The 12,435-nt window shown below is 30.0% G+C and overlaps 1 protein-coding gene across 1 annotated transcript in view; it reads right to left on the bottom strand.

Annotated features, from left to right (window-relative positions):
• The window catches only part of LOC135952597 (uncharacterized), a 234,651-nt gene extending 225,118 nt beyond the window's left edge, over positions 1-9,533 (bottom strand). Inside the window, exon 1 of the mRNA XM_065502613.1 lies at positions 7,383-9,533. Coding sequence (XP_065358685.1) covers positions 7,383-9,247 — 1,865 coding nt within the window. The 5' untranslated portion in view covers positions 9,248-9,533. The remainder of the gene's footprint in view (positions 1-7,382) is intronic.
• Between the last annotated feature and the right edge of the window lie 2,902 nt (positions 9,534-12,435).

Here is a 12,435-nt window from a genome sequence, read left to right as displayed (position 1 = left end):
TTTTGTAAAAAGGTTGCCATTAATAATAACTTTTGCAATTTAATTTAAAGAATAGAAATGTATACGTAATTGTCGTTCTAATGAGAGATAAAAAACAGAAATTGGTCAAAAAATGTTAAAGTTATTAAAAATTCCACAGGAAATTGACGTGTCTCAGGACACTAGAACAAGAAAAGTAGGAACAAAATTAATATATTATGATAAATATTAAAATAAATGCTAATTTTTACTAAAAATATATCCATATTTACTTGTATAATCATTTTTGTCTTCATAGGATACCGTTAACCTATTCGCAGATATGACCAAAAAAATAAAATTTTGTTAACGGCAGTTTCAAAACTCCATTTTCAATTTTTTAAAAATTTTGTTAAACAAATTTCTGAATTTTGTGATCATTTTATTGAGATTTATTGAGAATACAATAGGGAATAATAATATAGAAAAATTATGAAAATATCTCTTATAGTTTATCCGTACCTGCGGTTTAAATTTTGAAATTTTCGAGAAAAACCAATTATTTGGCCATTTTTTGGCGAATGAGCTCTATTTCCTTACTGTTATGAATTTTAAGTAAAACCTATTCAGAATATTATAGTCCAGATAATTCTAAATATATTCTGAAAGTTTTACTAAAATTGGAAGGTCAAAGGTCAAATTTTTCCATATTTGGAATTTCTAATTTAAAAATAGCGAAATGTTATTTATTTTTGAAGTCTAGTATTTATAATAACTGCGCACGTGGGGTTAAAATGAACATTTTGCCATTTTTAACATATAAATGCTGTATAAGAAAAATAATTTATTGTCACATATTGATGAAGGGTATACAAGATTCGATACAGCCGAATACATAACTCTTACTTGTTTTTCTTACTTTTGCAAAAAAATATTCTATGAATTTTTTTCGTTTATTAAAAATGTCATAAATATTTGAAAAGTATAACAAATTTCCTTCTCTTTGATATATAGTTTGTATATCTTAGCAGTTTTTCCTGGGCTTTGAGACTCCCCTCCCCGCTGGTCTTTAAAGTCCAAATTCAAAACTTAAACTGAACTACACATCTATCTATACTATAGATATAGATTATATAGATACATACATATATGTAGATTATATAGTCATCCTACCATCCGTTTAGTAATTACAGATTTTTTTCCACTTTTTTTTTAAATTCCCTCACTATGCAATGGTTGTGGCTGCTGGCTTCAACTATCCCAAAACAAATAAATCCAATCACAAGATCAAGGTAGCCAATTCTGATCAACAAAACTATCGAGAACTCGCAAAAGACTTAAGCAGTAATTGAGATCACGCGAAACAATTCTGAAAAACGAAACGAGGAAATGTCTCATGTAGTAATTGAATAGTTTCACAAGATCATTTATTGGTAATCTCGTGTGGTTTCCCAGAACCCGACAAAACCTAATCTTTTATCTTTTAAGTTCAATTGATTTTGAATAGTTTGAAATGATATTTGATCAGGATTAATGTGTAATAATATTGCCAGAGCATATTCAATTTTAATAAAAGAAAATTGTTCCTGACAAAACTAAATTTATTTCAGAAAGGACATTAGAGATTTAAGTGCTTTATCTGTGTAAATTTCAAAAGAAATGTTTCTTTAGTTAAGACCAATTTACACTGTTACACAAGTAATATTTATTAAATTTTTGGCAGAAGAAAAAACGTAATAAAACCATTTAATATTAAGAGAAACCACGCATGAAAGCCTGCCTGACAGTCGTATGGGTCTCTTGATTTAATTAAAAATATTCAAATTCTTACTAGATCATTTGAATTCATAATGATCGTACAAACGCAAAAATAAACATTCAGCACATCCAGATTTAGCGCACTAGAGATTATTGAAGCATCAGAATGAAAATTTATAGTTTATTCATAACTTTACAGATGAACCTCCCAACTAGTAAAAGTGTTCGTAAATTCAATTTTTCAAAGCGATATAATGAACAGATTTGTACAAACGTTAAAATACAAAATATCACTAGCTTAGACTACAAAGTCGTCAAGTCTCTTTAAACATATACTACAGGAGAGACTGAAAACCATAGAGAAATACACATAGAGCGGAGACCCAAATTGAAAAAATGCTTAAAAATTTACACTTACATATTTATTTAAAACTGTTTTATAGAAATTCAAATTTTAAGTTGCTTTTGTTTTCATGTGGATTTTTTACTTATACATTCTCAGCACTTGAGTTTCTGAGAACAAACTAAGATATTTGACAGCAGAGTTTACGCTCTATGCCATAGAGACGAGACATAATTGTCAAAAACCTAAGTCTGTTGTCAAAAACCTAACTCATGCAAAAACAAAATACATGCTATTCAATGTATTTTGCTGTTGTATCAGACATATAATTTGATGTATTTTTGATTGATAAAGTGGAGTGTCTCGTCTCTATGTATAATTATCTATGTTCTATGCAGAAAATATTCGATGTTATTTTGTGTCAAATATTTTTTTTTTCTAAATAGCTTAACTATTATTTTTTAATGTTTCTTATAACAAATTATGTGTGGAACTTACACATTTCTATTATTCTAATACCATTTTAAATTTGAATATAAATGTAATTTTCATAAAAACTGGACTTATCATATTTCCACTCTAAGCTAACAATATGAAATTAAACGAATATTTTTGAAACGTTTAAAGAATTTAACTCCATTCCTTTCACTTATAAAACAAAAAATCTCAACATGTCACATTTAAATCCTTTATTTAAATAAATTTCCATTACGAAAAAGTCTTTTGTCAGCATTTATTGGATTATATATAGTATACAGTTCTATATATAATCCAATAAAAGAAAGAAAATTAGATTAAATTAAATAAATCTTTTTATGTTTAACTTTTTTTTATTTACTATGGCTATCGATAAACTGTCTTATTAAATTGATGGGTGTCAATTCGTATTTGAAAAACATAAAACTGTCTACATATAAATTTAGAAAAAAAAATAAATTTATAAAATAATTGTTAAAAATAAAACTACATACATTCTGACATGTTAATTGTAAGTGTTTTAAATCAGTTTTAAAATACAACAGCAACATTTAACACCTGTCAGTTTTTATTACAAAAAAATGTCTACAGAAAATGGAAATAAAACAAAATAAATAAACTTATTAATAAATGGAAAAATAAGAGATAAAACATGACACAATTGAACAAGTTGTTCAAAAGAATTATTAAGATGTTTAACATTAAAATGTCTAATATCCTTAGAAATATATTAAGAGAATATAATGACTATACAGAGCTGTAAAAGATTCATTCATTTTTGAATTAATTCGTAAATCACGAATCACACACTGTATTAACAAATTTTGAATTTATTCTTTTCACACAAAAAAATTAATTAAATGAAATTTGAGTCAATTCAAATGAATTGCAATTCATTTCCAACTCAAATGAATTGCATTTCGTTTCCAATTCAAATGAATATATCAAAGTGAATTACAATTCATTTGAATTGAATTGATTCTAAATTTATTCAAATTAATTAGAAAAAAGAATTAGCAATTCATTTCCAACTCATTTGTATTGAATTCATTGAAATTTGATTTTGTGATTAAATCTACAGTAATCACTGGCGTTTTGTTATTCAAGTGATTTTTTATATAAAAGACAGCCAGCATTACTCTCGTTTTGTATATAATCTAGCATAGTCCAAAGCCAAAAAAATTCTTAGATTTGAAATTCCCATAATATACTGGAATTGTCAGGTAGCGGCAGAATAGGAATTTAATTATTAGTTATCGGAAAAAATCTCATAAATATGAGAAAATTTTGTTTATCTGCTAAAAATAAACTTAAATTTTTTTTCCTTCCCAATAGATCTGCACTTGAATTTGATTGCAACTCATATTTGATTTCATTGATTTGAATTGCAATTCATTGTTCTAATTTATTTGAATGAATTCAAAATCAATTCAGTTCAAACGAATTGGAAGTAAATTGCAATTCACTTTAACAAATTCATTTGCATTGGAAACGAATTGCAATTCATTTTACAGATTCATTTGAATTGAAAACTAATTGCAACGCAGTTTTATAAATTCATTTGAATTGGAAATTAATTGAAATTCATTTCTGCCTAATTCGTTTCAATTGATTCTAATTTCAGAAGAACCAATAAAAACTTTAGCCAATTCGTAAAGAATTAAAATCAAAAAAGAATGATCCATTTATAGTTCTGTGACTATAATACAATAATACTATAATTCGCTTTTGAAACGAGTTACGGATTTTTTTTCCGGATTTAAATTAGTCGGACCTTTCAAATCTTTTAATAAAACTAAATAATGATATTGTCTTGGCCACATCTTCAAGCAAAATCGCCCTAAGCGATGAAACAAATGTTCATCTTGATACTATTGTTAGTCTTCAAAATAGACGCATTCCATATTCAGGTAATCCAAAAGTGATTGTCAAATTGTTAAAAAACAAATTCATCTACAGTATGAAACATGCATCTGGGGCTGGTCAAGCTGCGAATATTATTGGTGCTCCAAAGTTCTTTCAGCTTAAATTGATGACATTGGTGTAGACAAGTGGAGCGTAGAAAAGCGCAGAAAATAAATTGTGATTAAGTTTATCGTAATAAAATTGAAACTAATAAGTGATTTGAATTAACAACATTTGGGATTCAGGGAATCAACATATGACTGTTTAAACATAAATTCATCCACGATATGAAACTGTTTGGAGACATTATTGGACCATACTTATTAACAGAGTTCTTTCAGCTTAAGTTGGATGATGTTGATGTTGACTGCATGAGACATTTCCAGGGTTTTATTGTTTCGTTTCGCCGATCAGACATTTTTCCCAAGATCGTGTGATTTAACACCATTAGATTTGCACTTTGCAGTTATTTGAAATCAAAGAGCTATGACAAACAACTAGTGCATTGAATAAGGAAATTAAGCGCCGCACTCACAAATGATAAAATGCCATAAATAATACATAACCCTATATATTTAGACCCTACACCACCATCGTGGGGAGGGTATAATGCGTTTGTGCTGATGTTTGTAACGCCCGAAAATATTTCTGAACTTTACTTTAAAATATACCGATCGACCCAGAATCACTTTCAGAATCAATTAAACAATGTCCGTCAGGCTGACTCGACTGCTGGCTGTCCATGTAAAGATAGTGCATAAAGTACAGGTTGCAATTTTGAAGATATTTCGCTAAAAATTTTCAAAATATTTGTCATAAGAAAAAGTATATGAAATGACCATGCCCTCAGATTGATCTAGCAGAATTTCCATTGTGGCACGTGTTGATGAACGCTTTCCAATTCAACAGATATAGTTTCAACAAACTGTCAAAAATCGAAAGTCCATATCGGAAGACCCGAAGAAAATGGTGCTTACGTTTATCGCAATAAAATTGAAACTTATAAGTGATGCTCTATAATTTTATATTTGTTGTTTTAATAATTTTTTTTTATGCAAAATAAGAATTTCATCTTCAGTCAATTTTATAATGAAGTGTTTTTTACAATTTTAACTGACACTTAAGTAACTTTCAGATGTTTTCTAAAAAATGCCCAATATTGTTTAGTTGGAGTACGGAGCAATTAAAAAAAATTTCCCTTCATAACCAGAATATAATTATTTTCTAAGACAATTTAAACCTTCTCTATAAGTCTCTTGAAATTTTATTAAAATTGTATTACCTAATCAAAGAGATATATAGGTTTTTGTAAAAAAATATCAGTAATTGTTCAGGCTGCTTACGGTTTTAAAATATACTTTCTATGCCAGCAAGGATTTCTATAGATGCTCTCCAAAGTCTCTTTACATTTTCTAACTCAAAAACCAATATATGTATGTACATTAGAGTTCGTTTCACTTCATTTGATTTGCGGGTATCATAATTTTTCTAAAGGTTTTTGTGTAAATAAAAATAATGGCGTCCTTTTATTTGGAAAATTTTCAGTCCTTGTGGTGGTTCAACGCACCTAAAGATGCGGATTTTGAGCACATTTTTCTGTAGAGCAAAAATGGCTGAATTTATTACAACTCTGATTTCACCAGTCGATTCTGCATCAAAAATTAATACAATTGATGTTTTTTGAATCCTTAAAAATAGTTCCAAAAACCCACAAAAAAAGAATTTTAGATTTTTTAAATATGCTCGACGACAAGCTATTTTAAGCTTATCAAAACGTTATCAATATTTCCTTTCTATCACAACCCGTTAAAAAGTTATGTGGCTTTAAAAATGTTTTGTTAAGGTAAACCAGGGCACACTTAGAAAGGTGACTGCATCACTACAATAATACAAAAACAACAGGTACTTTGTTTTTGTTAAAAAGTAGGTGAACTGTCAAAGTTGCCTGTGTATCTTTCGCCACAACAACCACAAGTGAATTGACAATTCAAACTGAATAAAAAAAAATAATCAGCTGTTTCATCGCAGTCACCTTTCTAAGTTTGCCCTGAGGTAAACTAACAAAAAAATTTCTAAACTTTTTTTTAAAATTATTATTTTCTTGTTAAATAAATAACTTTGAAGCCTCATAACATTTTAATGGTTAGCGATAGAAAGGAAATATTGGTGCCGTTTTCCTAAGCATAAGATGCCTCTTCATCGTGCATGTTTAAAAAAATAAAAATTCTGTTTTTTTATTTTTTTAGTAGATTTGCGCCATCTGTTGTGGGTTTTTGGAAATATTTTTAAGGATTCAAAAAACATCAATTGTGTAAATTTTTGATGCAGAATGGACTGGTGAAATCAGATTTGCAATATATTCAACCGTTTTTTCTCTACAAAAAAATGTGCTCAAAATGCGCGTCTATAGGTGCGTTGAACCACCACAAGGAGTTAACATTTTCAAAAAAAGAAAAATTATGATACCCGCAAATCAAATTTTTGAAAATAACTCTAATATACATATTCGGATACATATATTCCTTGATTGTCTAGTATTTTTAATCCTTTTCAGCCTTGTACAGTAGAACATGCTGACTTTTCTGACAGTAGTGACAAATGTAAAAAACTAAAACGATATCAATTTATAACAAAGTTATAAATCAAAACGTACGCACCATTTTAATCGCGTGCACTCCTTATTTTCAAAATAACAATTAGAAACCTTCTACCAAGGAAATTAATGTAATCAACTCAAACTTTTGACATTCTGTGCTGCATTCTCAAAAGAAAATAATGAATTCAAAACAAAAATTCCTAAATAGTTCGTAAATCCTTCAAGTGTCATCACGAACAACGTATAAAGGAATTAAATAAAATAAACCCCAGGTTAGAGCTTCTGTTAACCTTCCTTATCTTGCCCCCCAGCCATTGGATGACAAAGTTTTGCTTAAACATTTACCTGTCATTTAACAAAGGACTCTTGCTGTTGTTGTCGCTGTTGTTGTGTTCATTAATAGCCGTAACCGCAACCTTACTAGATGATGGCAAATATTGTTGATGTTGTGGCATAAAATGTGGTTGTTGTTGCTGCTGTTGTCGTTGTCGTTGTCGAGTATCACTAGCATCATCTGAATCTTGAATGACATTAACAAAAGGCATTGTTGTTGCAGGTTGGCCAAGAGATGATGATGGTGATGGTGATGTTGCTGACAATGTTATTATTGCTGAGGCATTGTCAATATATTCGATAGATGTTGCCGGTGGTAGAGGAAGGGGTGTCGTCTTTAGTTTGTGGTTCTCTGGCCTTGGATTATTTGAATTATTATAAAATGTTTTTCCTGTATAGTTGGTTGCATTTGTATCTTCTGTTGTTGCTGATAAATTCGGTTGGTTTGTTATTTCTTGAGTTTTAGATTTTAAGCGTATTTTCATAAGTTGTGCTAATGCAGGGGATGATGTTGATGATTGTTGGTTAGTGGGACTTTTGTTGTTGCCAATGTTGAGTTTTTCCTTATTTGCTTTGCACATCACTGCATGGCCTAAAGGTATTTTAGTTCTGTAAACATCGTCCTCGGCAGCAGCATCATGTTCATACGGATGCTCATCGGTGTCGTTATTGTTCCATTGCATGTCCTTAGAAATGTTAGTAGAATGTATGTCCTTGTCATATGAATGTTGAAATTCATTACAAAATTTTTCTGTTGTATTATGGTTATTGTTGTTGTTACTGTAAGCCAAATTGTAATGATCATTGTAAGCAACCTCACAATCATCCTCACAGTCATCCTCATATTCATTGTAGATATTGTGGTTGGAAAATTCATTAGTTGCATTAAGTTGCAACATATTGCTGCTGTCGCTTTCTGTTCTTAGGCAACTATTATTATTATTGTTGTACATAATATAATTTTCCGGTTGGTTGCTGTTCGTTTGTGTTGGCCAACAGTGGTCGTTAACATTTTTATTAGTTGTAGGCTCCCAGTTGGTAGGGCTATAACTTGAAAGCGCATCGTTTTGTTTGTTGCCCAAGAATTCCATTCGAAATTGATTGGGAAGAAATGTTTGTAAGCCATCGTTTGTACTACCATAACCGGCGGCAGCAACAACCATATCGTCATCATCCTGGGATAGCCAATTTTTTCTTTTGAACCATTGCTGAGAAGGTCTACGTGCTTTTGGTGTGGTAATTGCTGTAGCTGCTGGACATGATGCTCTATAATTATTGTTTAATCTTGGCGTAAAGGCATCAATACAATTGTTGTCTGCCCCAATATTATGCTCAGCAACAGTAGCACCATCAACGTCATCATCATAATCATCATTATCATCATTCTCACAGTCAGTATCACCATTTGCATTAAACTCCTGCTGTTGATACTGATGATGACGATGAGAAGTGTTTAAGATGCTTGTAGAGCCAGCAACTAATTGATTGTGTTGCTTTGTTAAGGCGGCCGTTGATGTTGCCATTGCTACTGCTGTTTTGTGTTCGTGTTCGTTTTCTATTTCAGTTGCTTTTGTTGCCAATTGATTTGGTCCCAAAAGGCTTTTAGCCAATTTCATATCTTTTGTTACATCATTTCCTTTATGGCTAACATGCCAACGTTTTATTTTTGTGGATGGTGTAGAAGATGTACAACTATTACGTCTACCATTAAGTTTTCTATTGCTGCCATAATCAAAGACAAAATTTGTTTGTAGTTGTTGTTGTTGTTGCTGCTGTTCATTTTCTACATCTTGTCGCTGTTTGGCAATTTGCCCATTACTTTGGCTTAAAGCCCATGAACCTTTTAGCTTGAATGTTGTTGCATTATCATTGTACATGCTGCTGATGCTGCTGCTGTTGCTAAAGTTAGTTGCTAAATTCTCTAAATTTGTATATGAAATGCTTCTAGGACATGTCGTATTATTCTTTGATGTCACATTTTGTGTTTCTGTTAAATTTTTCTTCTTCTTCGTTTCAAATAATTTCCGTATGTTTTCATTGCGTTGTTGGTCATGTTGCCTGTGCTGCTGTTGTTGTTGATATTTTGTGGCCACATTATTCGAGCAATTTGTGTCATTTCCGCGTGTTTGTTTAACATTACGGTCGACCTAAATTGTTAAATGTTTTTTTTTGTTTCTTATTATATATTTTTTTGTTGCAATATGGTTAAAAAAAAATTTCTCTCACATTTGTCGTTTTTTGTTTTTTATTTCACTACAAATTGTTAGTATTTCGTTTTTAGTTTGAACATCATCACCATGCCATTGTTAGTTTTTCATTAGTTGGGGTATTTTTTTCTGATTTTTTAGTTTTTGCTTTTATTACGCTAGTTGCAACAAACGTTGGTCACAAAAAATAGTAACAGCAACATCAAAGCAGCATTAAAATGGTTTTTTCATCAACAAATTTATCATGCGTTAGAAATATTTCATTTGTTAATTTAGCAACAAAAAACATAAATCAACGGACAAAATGTTTGTAACTGACCAGTTTTGGGCTTGTTCGTCAATCAAATACAAATAAAATACATAGACTGGTGCATATTCCTATAAACGCACTTAATTTTATTCTGTATTTTTGTTATATCTTTGTTGTGCTCATCAAAAGCAAAATTTAACTTTTTTAATGAGAGACAACTTAACGGTACTTTTTGAAAGAAAACAAGTTTTTTTTCTTATTCTTGCTGTTTGCCTTAATTATGCGATCAAATGTTCTTGGTGCTTTTTTAAGTGGAAGATTCGTATAAACGCAAACGTGAAATTTGTTTTTAAAAAAGTTACCAAAAATAAAATATTATCAATTTTATTTTTTTTTTTCAACCAAAGTTACGTTTCTAATAGTAACATCTCAATTTACTGCAACTTTTTCTATTTGAATCAATAAATTTCATCACTTTTAAAGATGCCCAAGGGAAGTTTTTTGTCCGATCAAGAAAAGATTCAAATTAAATTTTTTCACGACGTAAAATCGATGGTTCGGAAAGAGTGGTGTGAAATTTCTTGAAGAAAGATCAAAATTATGGAGTTCGCAAACCTACAAAGGGGAATACAAAACTAACAAAAGCTAAAGACAACTTAATCTAATAAAACAAGAAGCAACCCGCAACAAACTGAATTCCACACAAATAAAGAATAAATTGAATCTTCCAGTGACTTCCAAACACGTTGCACACATTTTACGAAACGATGAAAACATAAAATGGAAAAAGCCGAAATGTAAACCAATGCTAAAAAAGCACCATAAAGAAAATCGTCTAAAATTCGCAAGCAAATATATAAAATGGACAGATGAGTGGAAAAAAGTAATTTTCTCTGACAAAAAAAAATTTTATTTAGACGGTCCTGACTCATACTCATGCTATTGGCACGATTTGAGATCAAACGATGTTCGGATGTCAAAACGTAATTTCGGTGGTGGCAGTGTTATGGTTTGGGCAGCATTTTCTGCAGTTGGCAAGTCGAAAATATGTTTTGTTCCGACAAAAATGAATAGTGTGATTTATAACGAACTGTTGGAAGATGCTCTTTTCATGCATATTCCAACAAGATAATGCTGCAATCCATGTTTCTAAGCAATCGAAATCTTGGTTTAATGAACATAGCATTACTCTGTTGGACTGGCCGGCTTGTAGTCCGGACTTAAACCCAATGGAGAACTTGTTGGGATACATGGCCCGTAAAGTTTATGCAAATAATGCCCAGAATGAAAGCATAAGGACTGTGACAGAGCTGAAACTAAAAATTAAACAAGTCTGGGAGGAAATTGATTCCGATCTGCATAAAAAATTTGTGCAATCAATGCCAGACCGTATTTTTGAAACAATCCATAACAAAGGATCATCCATACATTATTAATAATGCTACAGTAGCCCATAAATTAAAACGCGTTTATAGGAAAATACCCTTAAAAGCGGCTGGTAATCTCGAAAATTAAGTAAAAACAAATAAATAAAGTACAAATGAATTTTTTTTGTAAACAATATTTTAAGTGATGTCTTAACTAATTTAATAAACAAATTTGTAGCCCCCCTAAATATGTTCATGTTTAATTTTTACAATCTTTTTTAAAAAAAAATAGTGTGCGTTTATAGGAATATGCACCAGTGTAGTTATAATTGAAAATTTTTAAATTTAATTATGTAATGTTATAGAACGAGTGAACTCAGAACCAATTCAGATTATTTAATGACATCCTTGAAACTACAGCATTTTCAATAGAATTTCAGAATTTTCCAATGGAAATTTCTGAAATACAAATAGAAAATTCTGAAATACAAATATGTAAAAATTTCTGAAATAAAATTGGAAAGTTATGAAATACAATTAGAATATTCTGAAATAGAATTAGAAAATTCTGAAATATATTCGGAAATTTCTGAAATTCAATTGGAAATTTCTTAAATATAATTAGAAACTTGTGAAATAAAATTGAAAATGGTATAGTGATGTCGCAATTACATCCAGAACTAGTTTTGTGGAACGCTATTGTGATTCTAAAATACTTCTATAGGGTTTTTAAGGAACCACTTATATGACACTAGTTATAAACTGGATCTGGACCACTTAGTTCTATTGAACACTTATTAGTTCAGGAATATCTTTTTTGAATCGCTTTAAAAACATTAAATTTGTTTGGAAGTATTAATCAAAAAATACATAGACGATATCAATATATAGTAACCCATTTTAGATGGCCCAATGTAATAAGCTTGTTGCAGTTTAATACGTGTACAAAAGTTATTTTTCAAAACAACAGGTATTTGGTGTTTGAATTTTAAACTAATTTTGCCAGATTATCTAAACTGTACTGTTATTCTCCCTTGTGTTTATTTAAAATATTTATGGATGTATATCTAATATTTCATTCAGCTATTTTATTTAATTACAATTATTATCAATTGTTCTGTAAATTATCCTTAGTTGATAATTTTCAATTTTATCTCATTATATTTACAACACGTCAATATTTTTAACACGTCACATTCAATGCAATTGATTTATGTAATGAAGTTTTCAAAAGTAGTTTT

The sequence above is a fragment of the Calliphora vicina genome, chromosome 1, assembly GCF_958450345.1.
Source record: "Calliphora vicina chromosome 1, idCalVici1.1, whole genome shotgun sequence".
In the NCBI taxonomy this organism is placed as follows: Eukaryota; Metazoa; Arthropoda; class Insecta; order Diptera; family Calliphoridae; genus Calliphora; species Calliphora vicina.
The sequence above is the reverse complement of the archived record's forward strand: the minus strand, read 5'-3'. Positions and strand labels throughout refer to the sequence as shown.